Here is a 25043-nt window from a genome sequence, read left to right as displayed (position 1 = left end):
AAACAAAAAAAAACGGCCATCATATTTTTTAATTAAAAAATATTTTTATTTTAATATTATTTTAGAAACTGTTTAGTGATTGCTGTAATAAGTAACAATACATAATACATACGACAATTTACCATAAAACCATCAACCGCTATAATACGTTAAAATAATTATTTTAAAATTAATTTATCAAAAATAAAATATAAAGTGTTTTTATATGATAAAATTCTTATCAACTTAGTCAAAACTCATTATCCAAAATTAAAATCATTTTTTAAAATAAAATCATCATAAATAACTTTTACAATAATATAATAAACATTTGACATTATAGCAACCCCTTAATAGTTATTACAACTATTATAATAATGATTAATTGATTATTACACTATTTAACAACTACTAACTGCTATAATAATTTTATGTGTCTGACCAATAAAATCTGAAGAATTACTTTCTTGATGATTAATTTTAGATTTCACCATTTTTTTAGAATATAATAATTTTGTGATGATTTTAACTTTTTTAAAATCATTTTAATTCAAATTTAATTAAGATGCTGAAGAATTTTTTAATATAAAAGTATCTTATCTATAGTATTTTTGACTAGGGGTGAGCATTCGGTTAATTCGATCCATAAATTAACCGAATTAACTGAAAACCGATTTAGTGTTGACTAACCGAATCAAATCAAAGTTTTACTAAAACTAAATTAACCGAATTAACTATTTCAGTTAACACCGAATTAACTAAATTTGTTTAAAATAATAATAAAAAAAATTTATACAAAATTAATATTAAATTAATCGAATGCTCATCCCTGTTTTTGATCATATTAAATTAATAATGATATTGAATTAAAAATATTTTTAAAATGAAAAATATATTAAGAAGGACATTTATTTTATTTTATTTTATCATTTGTTAATTTATTAAAGTTGAGACTGATAAATTTAAAGGACACTCATGTCATTCCACCATTGCCTGGGGGCAAAGCTCTTGTTATTATATGTCATGTATAATGCTTAATTGTCTAATCATTTAAACTTAATACTCATTTAAAAAATAGCTTATTATTTTGAAATTGTGTTTACATTGCAAATAAAGGATAGTTTGGAGATTTCAATAAATGGAACCTGTTTCAGTAAATTCAAAATATAAAGGGAGTGTTTCAACAAATTGGGAATTTTTTTTCCACAAACAAAAACCATTTTCTTGGAAGTTTCAAGTTAAATTTTCTTTATTTATTAAGGAGAGGAATAGAAAAAAGCTTTAAATCTATTAAATAGAGAACAAATTTGGGGAAAAAAACTCGCTATTTATAGCAACTTCTCGACTCACCCTCATCCTCTCTCTCTTCCGTTGTCAATTCTGCTTGCATCTCGCCCCATTTTTGGCTCTTTTGTCAAGAGAAAGCTTGACGGCGAGAGTGCTCCAGCAATGGCGATCGTAATCGACCTTTGCAGTGATTATTGATTCAATCCTCTCGATTTTACGTTCGTTTTCATCCGAAATAGTGTAGGCTTGCGATCGGTTTCTCGTTCGTGTTTTAGTTTTTTTTTTCTGAATAAAATTAATGGCTGCGGTGGCGGACAAGGCGGTTGGGGCGGATGATCAGTTCATCCGCCGCCAACCGGAGGCGTCGGAGGTATACCACCGCCAGCCGGAGGCGTCGGAGGTATACCAGAGCGACGTGCGGAAGCTTGTCGATTTGATTTCCAATCTGAATCCGGCCGCCGAGGAGTTCTTCCCTTCGAATTACACTGTCTCCGCTTCCGCCGCCGGCGGCACTCAGAAACCCAACGGTCGGCTTTCTGCCGATGCGCCCATTTTCGTGGCGTTCTGTGGTTATGGAGATGGACCGATTAGCAATGGTGGTAATAGTAGGGACTCGAGCAGTGATGGATCGTCGAATAATCAGCTTAATCGCCAAGTAATTTCCCTCCTCTTTGCCTTGATTTTATGTTCAACTCGTTATTTATTTCGTACACTACGAATGAGTATTTTGTCTGTCGTGGTTTTAGGTTTAACTTGTTCAAAAATCACTAATTTTTTTGCGGGTTTTCAACTGTAGCACTTCACCTTTAAGAATTAATGTAAAAATATTTTAGATAGAATTTCAGAAGTGTATTCGTAATCTCCTATTATCTCTGCTCTTGGTGGGTTTTCATTTCTATTAGTTTCTTTTTTCAAAACGACGTTTGGACATTTTTTGTGATGGAAGTGCTATTATGTTTGCTTTCCAGTGGAGAAATGGCTATCCTCAAGGTCGGAGGAGGATGAATGATAGAGCTCGGAGAGCTGAGAACGAGCGTAGCATTAGGCGTACTATTTATGTATCTGATCTTGATCAGAATGTGAGTAAATTTAGAGAAAACTATGCGGTTCATTCTGTTGTCGGTTGATGTCATATCCTTCTAGTTGCATTGTTACCATTTCCTAAATGCTAAAACACACTAGTAGCTTTCAATAACGGATTTTCGCACGATTCTGATTCTGATTCTGATGTTAATTACCCAAATGTGAAATTTTGCTTATATAATTCAGGTGACTGAGGAGAAGCTTGCTGAAATATTTTCTAACTATGGGCAGGTAAATTTCTCAATTTTCAACTATCTGAAACATTTCTTGATGATGCAATATGGTGCATTATTTCTATTGTTATTTGCCAAATTTGGAATCTCAAAATCCCATATTTCCACATCTCCGTTATTGTATACCAATAGTAGCAATATTGTTCAGTAATTTACAGAGTGATGAAAATTTCTATCAAATACTTTTAGAAATCATTTCAAGATCACTCAAATGATATCCTCTGAAATTAGGTGAAACAAATTGCCTGGACATAGGCACGGGACCCGGTTATACTTCATGTCTAATATATTTAGTTAGCTAAGGAAATTCAATTATGGACAATATTGCTGAAGAGAGGAAGACATAGTGAAGTTTGACCATCCAAATGATCTGAATAACACTAGCAAGATGGCCTCACATTGAGTTCCATGGCAAAGAAAAGATCCATGTAGCTGACACTGGATGGTTGCCATATAATTTGGTATTTTCTCAAATACATTTTCTCCAGTAACGATTTAGTAACACCATTAGTAGCTTAATATGGATGGAAAATGTTGAGTGCTTATTATATTCTTGGATATGCGAAATTTTATTTGAATGTTGAGTTTATTTTTACCTTGCAATCGTATTCAGAACCAAATAATTAAAGATTCAGGGAAAGGAAGATAGTATTTCAAGCTTTCCCACTGTCTCATCTCTGTCCATGATTTACAACAGGAGAACACCAACTACTGAGATTTATCTAGCAATTGCCTATTTGATCATTGGGATTCAAAAGAGCTAATTTGAGCAGTCAGCCGTTGATGACCTGACCTACTAATTATTCATTGTATGTGATAATTTGCTATAGGCTGCTTAGCCTTTGAAGCTTATTAGTTTCCATTTCTGTACTAAATTATAAACAGTTAATATTGGTTTTTCAGCCTACTAATTATTCTTTGTATTCAGTAACTTGCAATTTATTATTCAGCCTCCAAGTTAAAGCTGATCTGGTGCTATTTGGTTATTGTAAATTTGAAAAATAAGATTTGAAAGTCTAAAAATTTAAATCAATAACCTTAAATGTTTTAGGTTCTTAAAGTTTAAACTTAAGTATCAAGCAATCTAATATATGCATAAATGATAGTAGTGTACGATAGATGATAATTCAAATGGGGAGAAATAATAAAAAGTAGAAGACTGTGGTTCAATGGAGTGAATTTCTTAACAGGTTTGATTGCTAATAGCAAGAGAGAAGACAGGGATCCAACTGTGAGTTTTTGATAGTGAAAAGCATAGGCAAAGATGAAGAAATAAGCAAGATGGATGATTTGATTCATGTTAAAAAGGGAAAGGAGTGTCTTCTATAAATTTAGTTATTAGTTAAAACTATAATTTTTAGTTTATATCACTTAGCTTGCTTGTTTGCCTACATTGTTGACCTATCCATTTAAATGATTGTAGTACCACATTTTTCTTTGACTATTGTAAATTTGGTGTTTTTTAGGTAGTTGATTGTCGTATTTGTGGCGATCCCCATTCAATTTTGCGGTTTGCCTTTGTAGAGTTTTCAGATGAGGGTGAGTCCCTAAATTTTAGTCCTTTTCATGGAGATACATATGCTAGAGTTATGTGAACACAATAGATATTTGCTATTAGATGGTGCGATGAAAGCTTTAAACCTTGATGGGGCTGCGATTGGTTGCTCTTCGGTGAAAGTCTTACCCTCAAAGACTGCAATCATACCCGTGAATCAAAAGTTTCTTCCTAAAGTGAGTTGGTCTTTTTTGTTTTTTGTCTAAACTTTTACTAGTCTTCATATGTATTTTGTTCCATTTAACTTTCTTGAATATTACTAACTCTTGTGGTACCAAGCAGTCTAAGGATGAAAATGACATGGTTATCAGGACTGTTTACTGCACAAATATTGACAAAAAGGTTGATTGGTGTCTTCCTTTAGTTTTGTATCCATATTTTTTGGTTTTCTGCTACGATATTATATGAATAATTTAGAAGTATTTTCATCCATAAAATCCATTAGAATATTCTTTCCATGATCATACTCGTATCTTTTGTTTTAGGTAACTCAAACAGATGTCAGAACTTTCTTTGAGCAATGCTGTGGTGAGGTCGGTCTACTGCCACTAATTTGGCATTTTGAATAATTATGATATATGTCGCAGTGATAGTGAGTTAATCTCTCTTTTTTAACTGTTTTATTCAGGTTTCTCGTCTCAGACTCCTCGGTGATAATGTACACTCAACTCGTATTGCATTTGTTGAATTTGTTCAGGTATTAATGATGCATTTGAAATCCAAAGACTATTTTGTTCATTCAATTGTACTATGCTTTTGTTTTCTCTATCAATTAAGTGAAGTTTTATATTTTATGATTTTTCATAGCCATCAATGGTTAACGGAAATAATTTCATGCCATTGGTATTTGTTGAGGGAACAATTAAGATTCCTCTAGGTAGCTCTCTCTACCTTTATATATTACTAATGAATAGGGGATGTTACAAATAACCCTTTACATATTTAAACCTAACTCGTAACGTTGAAACTATTTCAATATACTCATTACAAAGATACTCAATTGATATGTTTGCGAAATGACACACAGAAGGGGATAGATATATCTTGAGATGTGTAGAATGGCATATGTAGAGAGAGGACTAATTTGACTTGAGGTTCATGGATGACACACACGAAGAGAGAAGGATCGAGCTAACTTAAGATCCCTAGAATGACACATAGAGAGAAAAGAACTCATTCGTCTTGAAATCTCTATAGAATGATGCACCTTGAGAGGAGAGATTTGTTGCATAAGGTGCACAGAGAGAGAAGAGCACAACTCTTGGGAACTATAGAATGACATGTACAAATGATGCACATGGAGAGGGGAGATCCATGAAATGATGCACGGAAAGAGAAAAAACCATATTGGCTTGATTAACCAGATTAGGGCATTGGTGAGTGTTGAATTTTTTGGGTTAAATCAAAGGAAGAAAAGTCACCATATTGGCTTGAAATCTCTATAGAATGATGCACCTTGAGAGAGGAGAGATTTGTTGCATAATGCACAGAGAGAGAAGAGCACAACTCTTGGGAGACTGACACGCGCAAATGATGCGCATGGAGAGGGGAGATCCATGAAATGATCCACCAAGAGAGAAAAAACCATATTGGCTTGATTAACCAGATTAGGGCATTGGTGAGTGTTGGATTTTTTGGGTTAAATCAAAGGAAGAGACTGAGAGAAAGAAAAATTGAGATCTATGAAGCTAACAATCATTTAAGTGCAAGATTGGAAACAAACTATACAATCATACCTCCAATCCATTGCCCATACAAAAGGAGGCACCTAGATTTGTTGATCTCAAAGTTGCCGTGCAGAGAGCAGAAGTATCTGATATACCATATACATTAATGACCATTGTTTTATATTATTTAGTTCTTTCATTGCATGATGACGCAAGTTTTAGCATTGGGCACATGATGTTTTCCTAATATTCTCCCAATTTCTTCTTGTGAGTTATTGCATTCATTGTGGTAGTTCGCTCATTGCTTAAAATATTAGCATAATTGACACATTTACTAGGAATTATATAGTTTAATTAAGTGAAGGTATTCTAGTGCTAATATTGCATTCTACATTGAAGTTTATTTACTTACTTCATTAATTAATGACATTAGGCAGTATCAGTCAGCTGTCTGGAGAGGGCTGTATATAAATAACTAAAACTAGCACTGAATGGCAATGTTTAAAAAAAAAATTTAACATACGAAAGCATTTTATGGAATCACTATTATTTCTTTATGCTTCTCATGCTCACCTTGCGGCATTCTGGGTTCTACTGGAATAGTGCCAAGAAAATTCCACATGATCTTGCAAGTCACTGCAATATCTTGGTGGTTTGACAGAGATGGTGTTCTCTAGGATTAGTATTATTTAGTAAAAAGTTACTGTACAGTTGCTTATCTGGGATATTTTACAGAAAGTTTAGGTATTTATGAAGTTTTCTATATAAAGAAACAAACAAAATGTCTTACTATTGGGGTCAACATCACTGAGTTGTATCTCTCCATCTAGCTCTATGCAAGACTATATCATCACATATAAACAAGAATAGGTCTCTTCTAATTATGGTTAGTCAGGTATTTTATGGATTCCCTCGATAAAAATTTACTGTGCATGGTCTAAAAAATGTAGAGATAAGACTGGAAAATATCTTGATTCTGGTTATATGATTATGTTCACAGGGACCAAGTACGGTGCAAATTTAGTTGAAATTTGAAAAAGTTGTCGCTTACTCTATTATTTATATGGCAGAAGTGTGTGAATGCATATGAAGGGGGAAAAAAATTGTATTGTTTACCAATCTACCTTTGTTTTTATGGCTAAGCTTGTCCTAACATATACATTTCTTTATGTTATAATATTAAGATTGTAAGAAGCATGAATATGTTAGGTCGCCAATGACTGGAAAGAGAATTTACCAAATGATGCAATGTTGTTTCATGCTAGAAAAAGATTCTTAAGATATAGTTCTTATGTTTGATTAAAGTATTGACATGAATATGGATTTTCCATTTCTCATGTTAGTATATACTAAACTAATCCTTGTTATGTTTTTTCAGTCAAAAATTACATCTTAATTGTGTTTGGTTGGATTTTTTTTCCTTGTAATGAAAATATTTGGTCTCTTCTTTTTACAAAATTTAAAATGTGCTGGCAATCTCTTACATCTTAAAAGACCTGGATTTTTCAAAAGTGACACAGGATATTGACATCAAATAACATCCAAATGATGGCTTAATATTTAGCTTATTGCTGGATTAAAATTACTAGTGTCACTAAATTTGTAACTATTGTTATTTATTATCCCACATATAGATACCACTCCAAATCTCCACTTTGTGAAACTGGAGAATTGTATACTGTTTTCCTGTAGCATCTAAGAAATTAATGCTCTCTAATGCTTAACACAGGCAGAAAGTGCAATTACAGCACTAACATGTAGCGGCATGATTCTAGGAGCTCTGCCTATCAGGTATCTATATTATTTTTTAAGGTTTATACTACTGGTGGCTGAAATGCTTGCATTTAAATACTTTTACTATTAGTCTGAAAGTGGATGAATTTCCTGTGCTACAGGGTGAATCCTTCAAAGACACCTGTGCGGCCACGCATGCCACGCTTTGCCTCCAGTTGAATCGAGTTCCATGACCATTTCTCTCCGGCAATTCTGAGTCGAATCTCATATGTTGCTCATTTAATGCTTTGTTCCTCTTCTTTTCGGCTATAAGAGCCAAAGAAACTTGATAGGGATCCTTAGTTTCTATAGCTATAACTAGTTATCTGAACAGCCTCTTATTTAACTGGATAGCCTTTGAGTTAATGTTGTCTGGTATGCTTTAATTTGTGAGAAAATAAATTATCTAAATTGGTATTTAATTTGCATGCTGCAACGGTTGTAGGAAACCAAACAAATTTTCTAGCTGTTGATACAATAGAAAACTGCATGGTACACAATTTGTAGTTTCATCTTTTACAGATTTTTTTTATGATTAATGATATTTAGGGCTGTGTTAAATTTCCAATTGGTCACTTGTGGTTTGGTAGAACTATAAACCTTTGAACTATTTATATTTTAAACTACTTGTTAGAAAATGTGTCCTGCTTAAGCATTGTAAAACAGTTGGAATCACTTTGGCTACATCATGCACAAAGCATTTAGCTTGCTTGAATTTTCCAGTCTTCTTCTCTATTGTTGTTTCCTTGTCTGTATTAAGCTGCAAATCTTGTTAAGACTAAGCACTTGCGCCTACCCGATAACTGATTTTGACTCGGTTTGTCTGGACTTGATCCTCAGATCAGTATCTGACTTGACCTTCATATCTCTCCACCTGACTTGGTGTCTTATAATTTTTCTGTAGTGTTGATCTTTTTCTATACATTTCGACCCCTAACTCTACCACATTATCTTCACTCAGCCTCAAGGAAACATCATTTGATATGCTACTGATATTAGTTTCAATGTCTAACTAGTTTTTAGACGATGTCCTCCATTCCTCTCTTGCCAAATGCGAAAAGGCAGTAGTTGGGTGAACCTTAACCCAGCCATCACAGTCAAGGCACGCTCATCACTGCGTTCGCCTTTGGCGAAATCAACCAATTCTCAGCCCATCTCGACAAAGTGTGTTCACTTCGGGTCGATCGATTTGAGTTCTTATTGAACATGACACTACTCGTGCTCATGGAATGACCAATCTGCATAAGTAATATTTTGGATTTATTCGGTAGATAAACAAAGTGGTGGCTGTGTATTTTCAGGATAGCTACATTATCATGTCTCGATCGATTCGTTGAATTCTTGAATTCCTATCTAACACGTGCGCGTCAACAATAGTGTCCTCGTTGGACGAGGCTCCCCAATCCAACTAATGCAATTAGAGGCCCATCCCGCTTCCAGTCAACGCCCACAATTTAGCTTACAGTAGTGCACTGCACAACGTTGCCAAGTCACGAAATCTCTCGGAAACTCATTTGGCTGCGGATCAGAGAGCTCGCAATGTTTGACGTCAACCCACAGTTGTCTTAAAACTATGCGGCTGCATACAGCAACACTATAGATACTGCAATCCGCCAATCCCTTCTCTCTCCTCGCCATCCCAACTCGAGCAATTCCTCGGTTCAGCATCAGCCATGGCCGCATTGCTTACTACCAGAATTCTCCTCTTCTGTTTCCTTGCTCTGCTCGCCGGAGCCGCCGATGCTCAGCTCTCGCCGGCGTTCTACGACAGTTCTTGCCCGAACCTGGAGTCCATCGTGCGATCCGCCATGACGCAGGCCATCAACAGGGAGCAGCGGATGGCTGCCTCCATCCTCCGCCTCTTCTTCCACGACTGCTTCGTCAATGTTCGTAAATTTTTCATGCATATTTCCTCCTTCAGAGGATTTTTCCCTCTCTCTCTCTCTATCTCTCTGTTTTTTTTAACACAGATTTAATGTTATTTTTGGTATTCAGGGCTGCGACGGATCGATCCTTTTGGACGACACGTCTAGTTTCACCGGCGAGAAGAACGCCGGTCCCAATGCAAACTCTGCCCGTGGCTTCGAAGTCATCGACGCCATCAAGGCCAACGTAGAGGCCGCTTGCCGAGCCACCGTCTCGTGCGCCGACATCCTCGCGCTCTCTGCTCGTGACGGCGTCGTCCTGGTAAGCGATCGATCGACGACTCTTTTATGATCGTCCGATAAGATTCAAGCTTTGTTTGTTGATGAGCGATCGGGTTGATTTCTGTAGCTCGGAGGACCGACGTGGACTGTGCAGTTGGGGCGGAGGGACGCGAGGACGGCCAGCCAAAGCGCGGCCAACAGCAACCTCCCCGGGCCCGGATCCAGCCTCCGCCAGCTCGTGTCCGCGTTCTCGGCCAAGGGCTTGAGCGCGCGCGACATGACCGCGCTTTCCGGCGCGCACACCATCGGGCAGGCCCGGTGCGCCACCTTCCGCTCCCGCATCAACGGCGACGCCAACGTCAACGCCAGCTTCGCAGCGCTCCGGCGGCGGAGCTGCCCGTCGTCAGGCGGCGACGGCAGCCTGGCGCCGCTGGACGTCCAGACTCCGGCGGCCTTCGACAACCAGTACTACCAGAATCTGTTGGTGCAGCAGGGCCTGCTGCACTCCGATCAGGAGCTCTTCAACGGCGGCTCTCAGGACGCACTGGTTCGGCTTTACAGCTCCGACGCGGCGGTCTTCAACCGGGACTTCGCAGCGGCCATGGTGAGGATGGGAAACATCAGCCCCTTGACAGGGAGCAGGGGAGAGATCCGAGTTAATTGCAGGAGGCTGAACTGATCTACATCTGTTGGATCACGGGGGAAAAATATTCTATTTTCACAAAGATTGTAACAATAAATTAAGAAGTATTATTATTTTTTAATTCTACGAACAAACACTCTTAGAATCCTCAAATCTATGTTTTTTTTACAAAAATCCAAAGGGAGTATTATTAATTAAAGTGAAGTGTCTCAAATACCCTGAATATATATCTGATTTAAAATTAAATTTCTATGTTTTTTAACCGGATTTAGTATTTAGGGTTTGAGTTTTAACCTCTAGGCACTTCAACCTAAAAGCCCTTCCTTCTTTAGTTTAGGGTTTAACTTTGTCTTTTATGGTGCGTTTGGTTCAAGTTATCATGTATAACCTTAGTTATATGATTACTAGGTAATCACATAACCAAGATTATGGGGAATAAAATATAACCAAATGTTGTTTGGTTCAAACTAGGTAATGCAACAAAAACTTGTTTGTTTGAAGGTTTAATGAATACCTTAGTTTAATATTTTACCGTATTACCCTCAGTTACAAAATCAACTATACATAATAATAATAATAATATTATTATTATTTATTTTTTTATGTTTTTTTTACTTTTCTTTTTCTTGTATATTTTTTTACTTTTTTATGTGTTTTTTTTAATGTTTTTATATTTTTTATATTATTTATATTTATATTTTTTTTTACATTTTTTAAATTTTAATTTTAATTTATTTTATTTTTAAATTTTTTATTTTTTATTTTTTTAAAATTTTAAAATTTTTTAGAATTTTTTAAAATTTTTTAGAAATTTTTTAATTTTTTTTAAAAATTTTAAAATTTTTTAAAATTTAAATTTTTTATTTTTAAAATTTATATTTTTTTAAAAAAAAATATTTTTAAAAATTTTAAATTTTTTTAAACATTTTTTTTTTACATTTTTTAATATTTTTTTTACATTTTTTTTTTCTTTTTTCCATGTTTTTTCTTATCGGAGGATATTTTTGGTAAAAAAAATTCGTTAACTCCGGAATCAAGAAAAACCTTAGTTTTCTGAGGTTTTCCGATTCCGGACTACATGATCTTTTTGCTGATGTGTCGGGCATAGAACATTACTTGGGAATCATCGAATACCTAAACCAAACAAGATTTTTGTTGATAACCTTGGATGGATAACTAAGGTTATCATGAATAACTTCGAACCAAACTCACCCTTAATATAGAGTTTGTTTGTTTTTTCTTTTTTCTTTTTCATTCAATATTCGTTTTTGTTACGATCTTATTTGCATGACAATTTTTTTTTATTTATTAAACTTCAATCCGTTTATCGCTCCTCTGTTATCCTCTAAAATATATTCGTTACGTTTCATTTAAGATTCAATTATTTTATTGATCTTTAAATGTTTTACCAATATACTACACCATAAAATAAAAGGATGTATTATGTATATATAATAATAATTCAAGTGTTCAAGTTTTGTTCAATGAATTATGTAGACGATTGTTTAGATAAATTTTATTCAACAAATTTGATAGACGATTGTTTTTGTATAAGACCATCGACGGATAGCCACTGATGAATTATTTCTAAGTTGAGCACCATGAAGAAGAGTGAGTCATTAAGATGTTCGGGAGCGCTCCGATTTGGAGACTTCGACGCTCAAGTCAACTTCTGACAGGAGAGAAATGAAAAAGATGAATAATAGATAAAAAGTGAATATTTGGGCATGAAATAATACCTCTTTTCTCGTTAATTTGATGTCACATCATGATAAAAAAATGTCACATCACTTTATCCCACCGTATCATATAGCCATGTCGTCCAAATCCAGTATTTTTTATAATTATACCATTCCACATGTACTAACATGCCACGTATCATTCCACGTGCTACGTCAATCAAAGTATTGACACAAGTCTATATAATTATTTGGGGTAAAGAGCCTAGTCCAATAAGTGGAGGATTGAGTCGAATTGGTAGGAAGAAGCAACTACTATAAAAAAAATATTTTTAACAATGAAATTTTAACGACGGTGGTTCAATAGCCACTAAATTAAATGTCTATCGTTGATGTATATGTATTAATGATGACATTTTCTCATCATTAATGCTTTATCATCGACCACAGTATTTTATATTTCGATCATTAATGTCATGCCTTTAACTACAAAATTTTATTTAGTTGTTATTGCAACAATACCTTTAACAACAGATTTTTCTTAAGGCCATTTGATTTAAATTATGATCATACGTAGTTTTTAACGGTATTTACTAAAATTTATTAATTCTAAAAATAATAAAAAAACATATTAGATTATCTATACCAACGATTTTTACAAATGTGAATCCTATTAAACCCAGTTAATTTTTTCTCAGCATTTCAAACCCTTATTTTAAACTAAACCTCTTCCTCTTAGTCTTCCTCTTCTTTTGCCTTCAAACCCTATTCCTACATGAAATTATCCGGTTTCCTTCCTCTCGTCAATCAATTCCACGGTGAAGATTTCATCATGCAATTGTGTGAGCCATGTGAGGCGGGGTCGTGGCTTCATGAAGTGATCGCTGGTAGCTTCGCGAGGCAGTCATTCGTGGCTTCGCGAGGTGGCCGTCGCGACTTCATGAGGGGGCCGTTTACAGTCTTGTCGTCGCTTGCTGCCTCATTTATATAGGATCATAAGCACATGAGGAGGGGGAAGGGATGAATCATGTGATTTAAACTAAACCTCTTCTTTTGCCCTCAAACCCTATTCCTACATGAAATTACCCTGTTTCCTTCCTCTCGTCAATCAATTCCACGGTGAAAATTTCATCACGCAATTGTGTGAGCCATGCGAGGTGGGGTCGTGGCTTCGTGAAGTGATCGCTCGTGGCTTCGCGAGGCGACCGTTCGCGACTTCATAAGGGGGCCGTTTACAGTCTTGTCGTCGCTTGCTGCCTCATTTCTATAGGATCGTAAGCACATGAGGAGGGAGGTGAATCATGTGATTTAAAAACTTGTCTTTTTTATTCTTTTAACAACAAAGTGTGTGTAGTGGAATTAAACAAAAACAGAAACGAAAACATAAGTACACGTTCGATTACTTGGTTCGGAATATTCGACAACTCCTACTCCGAGACCCATGTCTCTCGGATCGTATCGACGAGCAATTCACTAAAAACCTCTTCCGGAATTGCCGGAAGAGAATCGAATAAAAGATCTCAAAGGAAGGGAAGTGAAACAACCTACACTCCCTCTTTGTAAATAATAAAGAAATACAATAATTAACTTTATTACCAACTCACAGAAAAAAGTATTTAGAAGCGCTCAGGAACTGGTGTCGATCTACTAGTAGTAGTTGGAAGTCGCGGAGCAATAGCACAGTAGTAGTCAGACGTGTTTGCAGTAGTAGAAAAGTCTTTACAGCTCATAGAGAAAATCTGTCTAGAAGGCTGCTAGAACAAGGCATAGATAGACTGTTGAAGACGCATTCAGCTTCGTCCGAGGCTCCTTTAGTAGTATCTTTTATCGCCTTATCTTCAGAAATGATAAACCCGCAAGCTGCATATTTTATCCTCTGGAGGGTGTCTTCAAAGCTCTGCGAGGCACATCCAGCACTAAGCTTCAAGGTGTCTCCATTCGCATAGGAGGCGCCTCCGCGCCCTTTCGCACGGGGACTTCGGCCAAGGCATCTGAGGCACCTCCACTTGAACAAGAGGCGCCTCGGATCACTATTCATCCGAGGCTTGAGTCACTTTTTGTTGGATCAAAAGCACGTGAGAGAGGGTGGGGGTGAATCATATAGTTTAAAAAACTTGTCTTTTTGAACTTTTAAAAACAAAGTATGCAGCGGAATTAAACATAGAAAAAGAACACAAGTACGTGAACTCGGTCGGTTTTACTTGGTTCGGAGCTTTCGGCAACTCTTACTCCAAGACCCAGTTCTCACGGACCTATCGACGAATAATCCACTAAAGACCTTTTTTGAAACCGTCGGAAGAGGAGATCGAGTACAAAAAAGAATAGAAAAAGTGAAACAATCTACATTTTCATTTATGCAACAATTAAGTACAAAATGAAACTTCGTTACCCAACACTTGTAGTTTTAACAGATCGAGCTCAGTGTTGGATTGCTTCTCTGTGGCAGTCAAGCATAGTAGTGTTGTAGCAGAGCAACAACATGAAGTTGGAGCAGTTGGAGCGTCGCACAATTGCATAGAAACTTGGAAATGAGGTGTGTTCAATGCTTTGGTCGAGTAGCCCTTTTAAAGGGGAAGAAGGCGCCTTTAACACCACTGAAGGCGCCTTCAACTGCAACCTCTACCCCTTAAAAGCTAACTCTTATTGTCGACAAAGTTTTCTATGTTATCCGACTGAAGACGTTTTCCAAACTCTCGAAGGTGCCTTCAATAGCCCTACTCATGGCGTGTTCTGTCGCCTGGAAGGCGTCTCGGGCATTGTTCACCCGAGATATTTTGTGTTCCTTTACCCTGTAAAATGTGTTAGTCCAACATAAAATATCTAACCTATAAAACAAAGTTAGCATAATAATAAAATAGTAGTAATAATTAGTTCCTATCTTTCCAAGACCAGGAACTAGTCAAGGTTTCAGTTTTGGGATCTAAAATGGACCAAAACTGAATTGACGCCTATTGTTCTCTCAAACGGGATGCGTCCTCACTGAATCACTCTCCTCCAGTGACTAACCTCCACTTACCAAATGTCAAGTTACCTCCTTGACGTCTAATCTGACCCACCAGGTCTTCCTGCCAGAATCACACATCCTGGACTTCACCAATCAGGAATCGAACATCTCGATCTCCTGCTGGTATCGTACATCCGGACTTCAACCCATCGAGAATCGAACATCCCGACCTCCTACCAGCAACCCACATCCAGACTTCCCCAATCAGGAATCACACATCTTGACTGTACTTCCTGCTTGGTGTCTAGTCCTCTTGACTTGTCAAGTTAGTCAACCATGCGAACTTGGTAACAAGGTTAGATCAACAACACATTTAACTTTAATTTACTTATCATTCATCAAAACTCAGATTTGATCATTGGTGTCAGTTGCACCAACAATCTTTCTCTTTTTGATGCAATGACAAGTTGAGTTAAAGTTAAAAAAAATATGCAAACATATATAGAAATTAACTTTAAGAGAAATCTAACATGAAATAAGTTTTAATTTCTTGATCATTTTAGGGTTAAGTTTTTTAGATTTTCTTTGATTTTTCTTACTTAAACCCCAATCCTCCCCCTTAGCATTCATCAAAAAAATATGCATTTAAGTATACCAAATATGGAATATTTAAATACACAAGTATATAAAATTTTCGAAGTATAAAAACTTGCATGTTTATGGTAGAAAAGAGTAAATGATTTCAAGAAAAATATTCAAAGTAATTTGAAAGGAATTGTCTAATTTACAAATGGCTTTTAAAATTACAAAAGTTAATTTTTGTAAAAATAAAATATTTTAAAAACTAAATTTTACGAGAATTCTTTAAAAAGTACTTGTCAAAAGTACTCAAGTGTAATTTTACAAAAACAACTTTTGAAAAGAGCTTTTTAAATTATTTTTCTAAATTATTTTTAAAATAATTTTAAATAGAATAATTTTTTAAAATATTTTAAGTAATTTTTAAAGTAGAAAAATTTTCAAAGTGATAAAGTAATTTTTGAAGTATTTTTTTTCCAAAATATTTTTGTAAAACATTTTCAAATAAATCATGAAAGAAGTTTTAAAAGTAATTTTTAAATCACTTTTCAATTATCAAAGTTTGCAAGTACTTTTTAAAACATTTGCAAAGTATTTTTGACTTTTCGAACTATTATTTTTTCAAAAAAATTAAGTAAGTTGCACAATATTTTTTAAACCACCGTTTACAAAAAGCAACAAGAATTTTTTTTAAAATACTTGTAAATCAAATTTCAAAACACTTGTAAAGCAAATTTTAAAATACTTTTCAAAACATTTTTAGAGCATCCTTCAAGTATAAACGTTTTCAAATATTTTTAAAAATATTTTGCAAGTATTATTTATTTATTTTTTAAAATGGGGGTTTTAGAATAATTTTCAAAATGATTTTTGATGCATTTTTCAATGAAACACATTAAAGCAATGGTGTTCCAAGGGAAAAAGTATTTAGATATTTTCTAAGATAATTTTAATCAATTTTAAAAAATAGATCCTCCCACTAAGTTGACATCTCCTTAACCTAACATCTATTATCAAGGAGCTCTATCTAATTATTTAAAGGACTTGGTGTTGGAATACTAATTTTCAGAAGATATGCAATTTTGAAAAACTAAACAAGTTAAGTTTGATTAATTTGAGATTGTTTAAGTTAATCATTAATTAAGTATTCTTGGAAGATTAATCTAGAATTTAAGTTAGTCAAATTAAGTTTTAGACTAAATGAAACAATCAATTACTAATGCTTTATTAATTAAGTTAAGATAAGTTAAGTTCAAATTCTTAAGTTCGATTTAAGTGTATTTAGTAAATTTTATTTTTTGATTGATAGTTTTCTTGAAACTAAATTGGATTGTTTCTTATCAATATTAAGTATTATTTAAGTTTTAATTGTATTAATTAAGTTAGGCTTAATTACATTGAGGTTAAATTAAGGAACACGTTGTAATTAGTTTAAGTATGAATTAATTAATTAATTTTTAGTATAACTAATTGATCCTATCTAAAATCGACGAAGATGGTAGGCTGAGAATGTGACGCTCTATTTTATCCGATGAAGACTTTTTGCGATCTGCACAATAGGGAACATCAGTGCCAGGTCGGGAAGGGGTTCTCAGCATTGGTCCTCCGACACTCAAGTCAGCTTCCAATGATGTGTAGAACAGCATAATCTATAACATAAGTGTGTATAAATGAAGTTGTCCATACCTCTCCCTGTAGATGAGAACCCCCTTTTATATCGTCACTGTAGTGTTCGTGCATGAATCTTAAAGCGTAGACACGTTTTCCTAGATATCTTAGGAAAAGACAAGTCTAAAAGTATCCCTGACACTATTCCTTAAGTAGTCATGCAGTTCTCTAATATGACAGTTTGGAAGCTTCTAAAGTATGATTGCCTACTGGACATGTCTTACTGTCAGCAGGACAAACTCCCAAAAGGATATGACAAGATATTTGGTGGGTCATGCGTAGCCGGCCAGAGTCCACTCGGTTGGGTTGTCTCCGCTCGGCAGTATCCTTAGGGCCTACCAACCCGTCTCTTTCCTTGCTTCCTGACCCTTATTGGTTATCCCCCTTTGACCGAACGTGAAGCCCGGTCGACGAGACCGCCTGCTGCTTAGCTCTCTTTGTTGTCGAAGGACAATTTTATCCGGCCAGGGAGAGCCTGGCGTACTTGTCTCCTAAGTTAGTACCATCCGCTCGACAGTACCCGGTCTGCTCGGCCATACCAAGTCCGCTTGGCCGACTTGGCTACCCCGCTTGATTTTGTCTTCAACATCAACTGGTCTTCCTTACTTTGACCTATCTCTTGAAGGACCCCCATTATTACCGGATCACAATCCTCCTCTTCAAGTCTAGTCGAAGGAGGTTACAAGTCCGATTGACTGGACCATTAGTATATTCCTGCGCCTCTCTCCCGGATCAGATGCTCGGCCACTCAGGATCTCCCATAGACTTTGCTAACGTCCTTACATGATTTTATAGCTGTCGTTCGGCTGCTGATGGAGAAGACATTCAGATTAATAGCCGTCGTTTAGATGCTAATGGCGTAGACATTCGATTTTATAGCCGTTGTTCTATTCCTGATGGCGAAGACATTCAATTTTATAGCCACCGTTCGACTGCTGATGGTGAAGATATTCAATTTTATAATCGCCGTTTGTCTCTGTCATGTGTGATACTTAGCCAATTTTTTGACTTTTTGTTGAACTCTACTTTCGTTTGTAGTGCTTCCTAATTGTCGTTGATGTCACCATAATTTCTCGAGAATCATTCAAATCTTTACCCATTAATGCACAGTACGCTCAACCATGCCCTATAATCATGCTTTCTATTTCATCATTAATGCCACCTGTAATAGAATGTCACGTGGTGCCTCTGCATGTCGCGACATGCATGATGTGACAGATAACTGTTTGTGATTGATGTAACTACTATCTTTTGAATTTAACGGTCGCAATGAACCCCCATTTTCCCAAACCCTGGATCAGACAGTCCAGAGCAGTTGTAGACGGGGTTTTTAAGCCCATACCTTTTCTTTTGGCTCCATCGTTTGCCTCACTCTCGCCTTCTTCCTTCTTTGTTTGCCAGCGACGGTCTCCACTTCTCCCGTAAGTTCCTCCTCCTTTTCCACTCTCAATCCTTGATTTCTATTTGTGATCCCATGGCCCATCCCACTTCTCCTTCTCAAGCCATTGTCGGCTTGTGGTATACTTCCACAGAATCTGATTTTAACAGGGATGAGATTCTCTAAATGCAATTAACTTACCACATCCCCAATGACTACCAAATTGCTATCCCTTCCGCCTATGCGCGTCCCCACACTCCGCCGGATGACTTCCTTCCCTTCTTTAAAGATCAATTTTTGGTTGGCTTGCATTTTCCAATCGACCCTTTTGTTCTGATGTCTGTAGATACTTCCATATTCCTCTGCACTAGTTAGTGCATAATTTGTTTAGGTTACTGTGCAGTGTAGTAATACTATTCAGTCTATATGGAATTCCACTCATGCCCCACATTTTTCATTATTTTTACTATCCGAAACTATCCGAGCCGAGCACCTTCCTCCTCCAAGACGGCATGGGCTCTGTATTTTTTGATAAAATATCTTCTTCCAATAAACACTGGAAGGAGCATTACTTCTTTGTTTGTCTTCCCGACTAGCCCTCTTTCCTAACCGGTTGGCAAATGGAGCTTCCCAAGCCACCTGCCTTGAGAAAATATCATTGGGAGTCATCCTACCTCCAAGCAGCCTCTTGTATAGCCGATCAGAAATATTACATCCATAAGTTGATGGTAGAGGGCATTCTGTACAATTTTGGGCTAAGTCCCATCAGAACTCGACTGGCCGACACTTAAGGTAAACTATCCTCTGCTCTGATGCTTTAGGAGCTAATTGATTTTATTTTCTTTTTTGTAGCCAAAGTCATGCTGAGAGCATGACTGAGTGGCAAGAGCAAGCTTGCTGATGTAGAGATCAATGCCTGAGGCGCCGCCGAGTTGGAAAGTCAAGGCTTGCTACCAGTCGAGCAGTTGGAAGAGTCGACCGGTGAGGTAGGAGGAAGCCGTGTGGCAGCTAGCGAAGCAAGAGGCAGTCGGGTAGCGGCTAATGATGTCACAGACACGAATGGAGAGCTGCCTCTTGAGCGATAATCCATAGCGCCGATTGCGGTGCCATTGGAGTCGACCACATCAGGTGAGTCGTTAATCCAACGCTGCAAAAGGCACCAAGGGGAAGCTTCTTCCCGCTCGGCAACCTCCGCTCTACAGACCTCTGCACCTACCACCTCTCGCCTTCCATCAGACCGGGGTGAGGATCCATCCTAGAGGCTTCTCTTCCAACACCTCCATCTTCCAATTGAAATCCTTCACTGTCCATGCTGCCGGCCGAGAAGATATTGTTGGTTGCTACTCGGAAAACCTAATGGTTCCACTGTACAAAAATTTTGTACAAAGATCTGAACATTTTCCTAGCTACCATGTGTTCTTTTAAATTAAACTTGGATCGCTTGCGGAACTTAACACGTTTGATCCAAAGTTTAATCTATTTGTTCTTTTAGGTTTAGACTCGGGTCTCCTGCGGAACTTAACACGTTCGATCCAAATCACCTATGTTATTAATTTCATTAAATATTAGTTTCCAAAATTGGCTCCCAGTACTGACGTGGCGAGGCACATGACCTTCTTGGATATGGGAACAACCACCACCGACTAGACAAAGCATTTTAAGGAAAGTTAATATTTAATTTCCTTAAATAACTTTAGGTCAACCGAAAAGAACAATCAAATCACAAGGAAAAGAAAAAAAAAAATAAAAGAACACAACATCGAAAACAAATTCGAAATACTAGAATCGCATGCCTCTTGTATTTGGTATTATTTCCAAAAATAACTAGTATGATGCGGAAAGGAAAAATACTAGTTATACCTTTTAGAAAGACCTCTTGACCTTCTACCGTATTCCTCTTCTAACCTCGGACGTTGTGTGGGCAACGATCTTCCGAGATGAGAACCACCAATCACCTTCTTCTTCCTTACAAGTTTCGGCCATCAAAACTTCTCTTAGGATGAAGAGGTTCGGCCACCACCATCATGCTCCAAGGGATGCTAGAAACAAAGCTTTCTTTCTCTCCTTCTTCTTCTTCTTCTCCAAACTTGATCCGACCACCATATGAATCTCCACAAGAAGGATGAGGTTCGGCCATCAAAGAGAAGAGAGGAGGAGAGGATGGCCGGCCACACCAAGGAAGAAAAAGAGGGAGAAAATAGAATAGAGTTCTTCACCATGAAGCCTTCTCTACCCCCTCTTTTATAATCCTTAGTCTTGGCAAATAAGGAAAATAAAAACTTCCTTAATTCTTTTGCCATTGAAAAGGAAATTTTATTTAATTAAAAAATAATTTTTCTTTTCAATTTACAATGGCCAGCCACACCATAAAATTTCCAAGCAAATAAAATTTTAAACACAAATTAAAACTTATTTGCTTCCGGAAATTTATAAAAAATTTCTCTAATCATTTTTCCCTTCATGATTGGTTAATAAAAAGGAAATTTTATAAATTAAAATCTTTCTTTTAACATGTGGATAAAAAGAAAGTTATCTCTAAAAATTAAAATCTCTTTTAATCTACAAATAAGGAAAGATATTAAATCTTTTCTTAATCTTTTGTAGAAACTAATAAAAGAGAATTTTTAAATTTTAAACTTTCTTTTAAATAATAAACATGATTAATAGGAAAGTTTTTACCAAAATTAAAATCAACCTTTTAATCTACAAATAAGGAAAGAGATTTAGCTCTTCTCTTAATCTTTTGTAGAATCTTATAAAAGGAAAGATTTAAAATTTTAAACTCTCTTTTAAATCATGTTATCCACATAAGAAAAATTTAAAAAATAAAAAAAATAAAAATCCTTTAAATTTGGGCCGGCCACACCAAGCTTAAACCCAAGCTAGGGCCGGCCACCTTGAAGCACCCATGAACCAAACTTTGGCCGGCCCTAGCTTGGTCTCTGAGCTAGCTTGGCCGGCCCCTATGGGATGGGTAAGAAGGTGAGTATAGGTGGGTATAGTACTCTATAATTAAGAGGCTACGATAGGGACCGAGAGGAGGAATTGGTTTTGGTCTCCCGATAAAATTAAGCATCCCGTGTTCACCCTGAACACACAACTTAATTTTATCAATAATAATTCATTCCACTAGAGAACTATTATTGAACTACCGCACCAATCCCAAATTACATTTTGGGCTCCTTCTTATTATGAGTGTGTTAGTCTCCCTGTGTTTAAGATAACAAATGTCCACTAATTAAGTAAGTTACTGACAACTCACTTAATTAATATCTAGCTCCAAGAGTAGTACCACTCAACTTCATCGTCATGTCGGACTAACTCCACCTGCAGGGTTTAACATGACAATCCTTATGAGCTCCTCTTGGGGACATTCTCAACCTAGATCACTAGGACACAGTTTCCTTCTATAATCAACAACACACAGTATAAGTGATATCATTTCCCAACTTATCGGGCTTATTGATTTATCGAACTAAATCTCACCCATTGATAAATTAAAGAAATAAATATCAAATATATGTGCTTGTAATTATATTAGGATTAAGAGCACACACTTCCATAATAACTGAGGTCTTTGTTCCTTTATAAAGTCAGTATTAAAGAAACGACCTCAAATGGTCCTACTCAATACACTCTAAGTGTACTAGTGTAATTATATAGTTAAGATAAACTAATACCTAATTACACTACGACCTTCCAATGATTTGTTCCTTTCCATCTTGGTCGTGAGCTACTGTTTATAATTTATAAGGAACCGATAACATGATCTTCTGTGTGTGACACCACACACCATGTTATCTACAATATAAATTAATTGAACAATTACATTTATCATAAATGTAGACATTTGACCAATGTGATTCTTATTTCTAGATAAATGTTTATACCGAAAGCTAAGCTTTTAGTATACATCCTAACAGATATGTGTGTTGCCGGTCACTTTCCCATTGCCTTTGCCAATCAACTCGATCAGCCAGATGCCCCTCATTCGTTCCTCCCTAATGTCCAAGTCCAAGGGCCCAACCTCTTCAGAGCCATTAGCCCCGAGCATCCGGTGAAGCATCAAGGCCATTCTTCGCTTGCCCACTGATGAGTATCGTCACCCGGAGTGTGCCGAGTCACACTCCCCTCGACACCAAATAACTGTCAAGGGTCCGCTTGCCCAATTGTGGGCAGATGCCTAGGCCAGGGCGGCAACCCTTCCGCCTGGGGAGATGGTTGACGACTTCACTTAAAAATCCACCCGAGTAAATTTTTACTAAGTCTTCCCTTTTCATTTCCTGATCAGCACCAATCCTTCTTTGGGTTTGCAGTTCTGGATGGAGAGCTTGGCACTCTGCTAGCAGTTGACATTTTTGGAGTACGAGAACCAGCAGTTGCGAGCCTCGTCCAGCCAAGCCCACACCTCACGGGCACAAGTTGAGCAGCTCACAGTGGGCGTTGCCCAACTGAAGAAGGACTTGGAGCGGAACTTTGAACAGCTGTTGGGCTCTGAGCGAGTGCCCACCATGGAGAAGAATAAGAGTCAGGAGCAGGCCCTGCAGCTTGATTGGCTGACCAAGCAGGCCCATAATTTTGAATCAAAAATAAATTTTGCCAATGCCTGTAAAATTCAAGCCATTCAGAACTTTGACATTAAAAATAATGAGGCTCGAGTTTTGGCCCAGAATCTCAAAGAGGCGGAAGCAACTCTGGTCGTCGAGTGGGATAGCCGAACTACGGAGCAAGAAGCAAGCAAGCTCCAGTTCGAGGAGAAAGACACCGAGCCGGCTGCCCTAAAGGCTGAATTAGAGGCGTCCAAGGCAGCTTTCCATAAGTTCAAAGAGGAGGAACCCAGCCAGTTGGAATTATTCAGAGTAGACTACCTCTGCTCTGACGCCTTCAACGACATGTTTGCTGACCAGGCTATCTGCCTCATTAATTATGACATCGATGGGACCAACAACTCAAGGACAACGACTATCTCTCACCGGGTCTGATGAACAGAATTATAAACAGAGATAAGATCACTAAGTTGCTTCTGGATGAGGTCCTTGATTACTTAGCATAGTTTCCTCTTTAATTTTTCATCAACTTTTTGTACTCCCCCCTAGTACTTTGTAAAAATCTCTAAGTATGAATGAATGCACACCCATTTAGTGCTTTTAAAGTTCTTTTGCCGTGGTGTCTTGTTTAATATTCAAAGTATCATTCGATGCGCCTTTGCTCGGCACTTTATGATTATCCGATTTACTGTTCTATAATATTGTGGCCCCTCATTAGTGTAGTCTGTAAAAATCTTCTAAGTATGAATCCCCATGCTCCTGATCGGCGGTATAAATCATTTTGGCTACGGCGGTATGCTTAACTCACCACTTGGGTCAAGAGTCTCTGACACTTGGCTTGAGGGACTCGCTCGCTAATCACATGGTCGAATGGCTTGTGAGTTTTTTCCACGCCCGGTGTAGACCTCGTGGTTGATTATTTTTAGGGGTGAGAGAAACGCTTGCTTATAATTCACCTAATCGGGTCAAGAGTTTTTGACATGCCCGGTCTGCACCCGCGGCTAATTATCTTCAGGCGAAAGAGCAACACTCACTTATAACTTGCTCGATCGGGTCGAGAGTCTTTGACACGCCCGATCTAGACCCTCTGGCTAATTATATTCAGGCGCGAGAGCAACGCTCGCTTATAACTCATCCGATCGGGTCGAGAGGCTTTGACACGCCTGGTCTGGACCACATGGCCAATTATCTTTAGACGCGAGAGCAATGCTCACTTATAACTTGCCTAATCGGGTCGAGAGTCTTTGACCCTTGGTGTGAGGGCTAAGTTGCCTTATAACACGACTGCTTGATACGTGAGTCTTTGACACTTGGTGTGAGGGCTAAGATCACTTATAACACGCCCACTCAGCACGTGAGTATTTGATACTTGGTGTGAGGGCTAAGCTCACTTATAACACGGTCGCTCAGTATGTGAGTCTTTGACACTTGGCGTGAGGGCTAAACTTACTTATAACATGGCTGCTCAACACGTGAGTCTTTGACATTTAGTGTGAGGTCTAAGCTAATTTAAAACATGGTCGCTCAGCATGTGAGTCTTTTGTTGGTGCAATCGACCTAAGTTTGATCGGTACGATCATAGTTTTGATGTGTGTGTCAAAGAGTTTAAGTTAGGCTTTCATATGTGTTTGATATGTGTGTTTGAGTCTTGCAAGACTTGGTGAAACACACATGAGGAGCTTGGTGCAACTAAGCTTGGGAAGATCATCCTAGGGCTCGGATCCTTGAGTCGGTGAAGGATGGTGTGGAAGGCATCCGAGGGACCGCCGGACGAGGAGCAACGGAGTGGAGCCGAGGGAAGTAGACTTCAAGGCAACGTGAAGGATGGCACGGAGAGAAGCCGCGGGGTTGTAACTTTTAGCAGTCGACTGCATAATTTAG

The 25043-nt window shown here is 37.3% G+C and overlaps 2 protein-coding genes across 3 annotated transcripts; both read left to right on the top strand.

The window, feature by feature from the left end:
- Positions 1–1317: 1317 nt before the first annotated feature.
- Positions 1318–7999, top strand: LOC122014904 (polyadenylate-binding protein-interacting protein 9-like). Of its 2 annotated transcripts, XM_042571410.1 has the most exons (10): positions 1321–1921; positions 2235–2345; positions 2536–2580; positions 4049–4121; positions 4201–4313; positions 4420–4479; positions 4623–4670; positions 4766–4834; positions 7534–7595; positions 7700–7999. In XM_042571410.1, exons 1-10 carry the CDS (start codon positions 1565–1567, stop codon positions 7755–7757), a joined length of 996 nt encoding a protein of 331 aa, XP_042427344.1. In that variant the 5' UTR covers positions 1321–1564; the 3' UTR covers positions 7758–7999. The 2 variants fall into 2 exon arrangements, with proteins under 2 accessions (XP_042427345.1, XP_042427344.1); XM_042571411.1 differs by lacking the exon at positions 2235–2345 and having other exon boundaries at positions 1318–1921.
- Positions 8000–9182: 1183 nt separating this feature from the next.
- On the top strand, positions 9183–10530 carry LOC122016010 (peroxidase P7-like). Its single transcript, XM_042573141.1, has 3 exons — positions 9183–9463; positions 9573–9764; positions 9852–10530. The coding sequence occupies exons 1-3, from the start codon at positions 9251–9253 to the stop codon at positions 10401–10403; spliced, it is 957 nt and encodes a 318-aa protein (XP_042429075.1). The 5' UTR covers positions 9183–9250; the 3' UTR covers positions 10404–10530.
- The last annotated feature ends 14513 nt before the right edge of the window (positions 10531–25043 follow it).

The sequence above is a fragment of the Zingiber officinale genome, chromosome 8B (genome assembly GCF_018446385.1).
Source record: "Zingiber officinale cultivar Zhangliang chromosome 8B, Zo_v1.1, whole genome shotgun sequence".
Taxonomy (NCBI): domain Eukaryota; kingdom Viridiplantae; phylum Streptophyta; class Magnoliopsida; order Zingiberales; family Zingiberaceae; genus Zingiber; species Zingiber officinale.
Note: the sequence above shows the minus strand (reverse complement) of the source record. Positions and strands in the feature narration are given on the sequence as shown.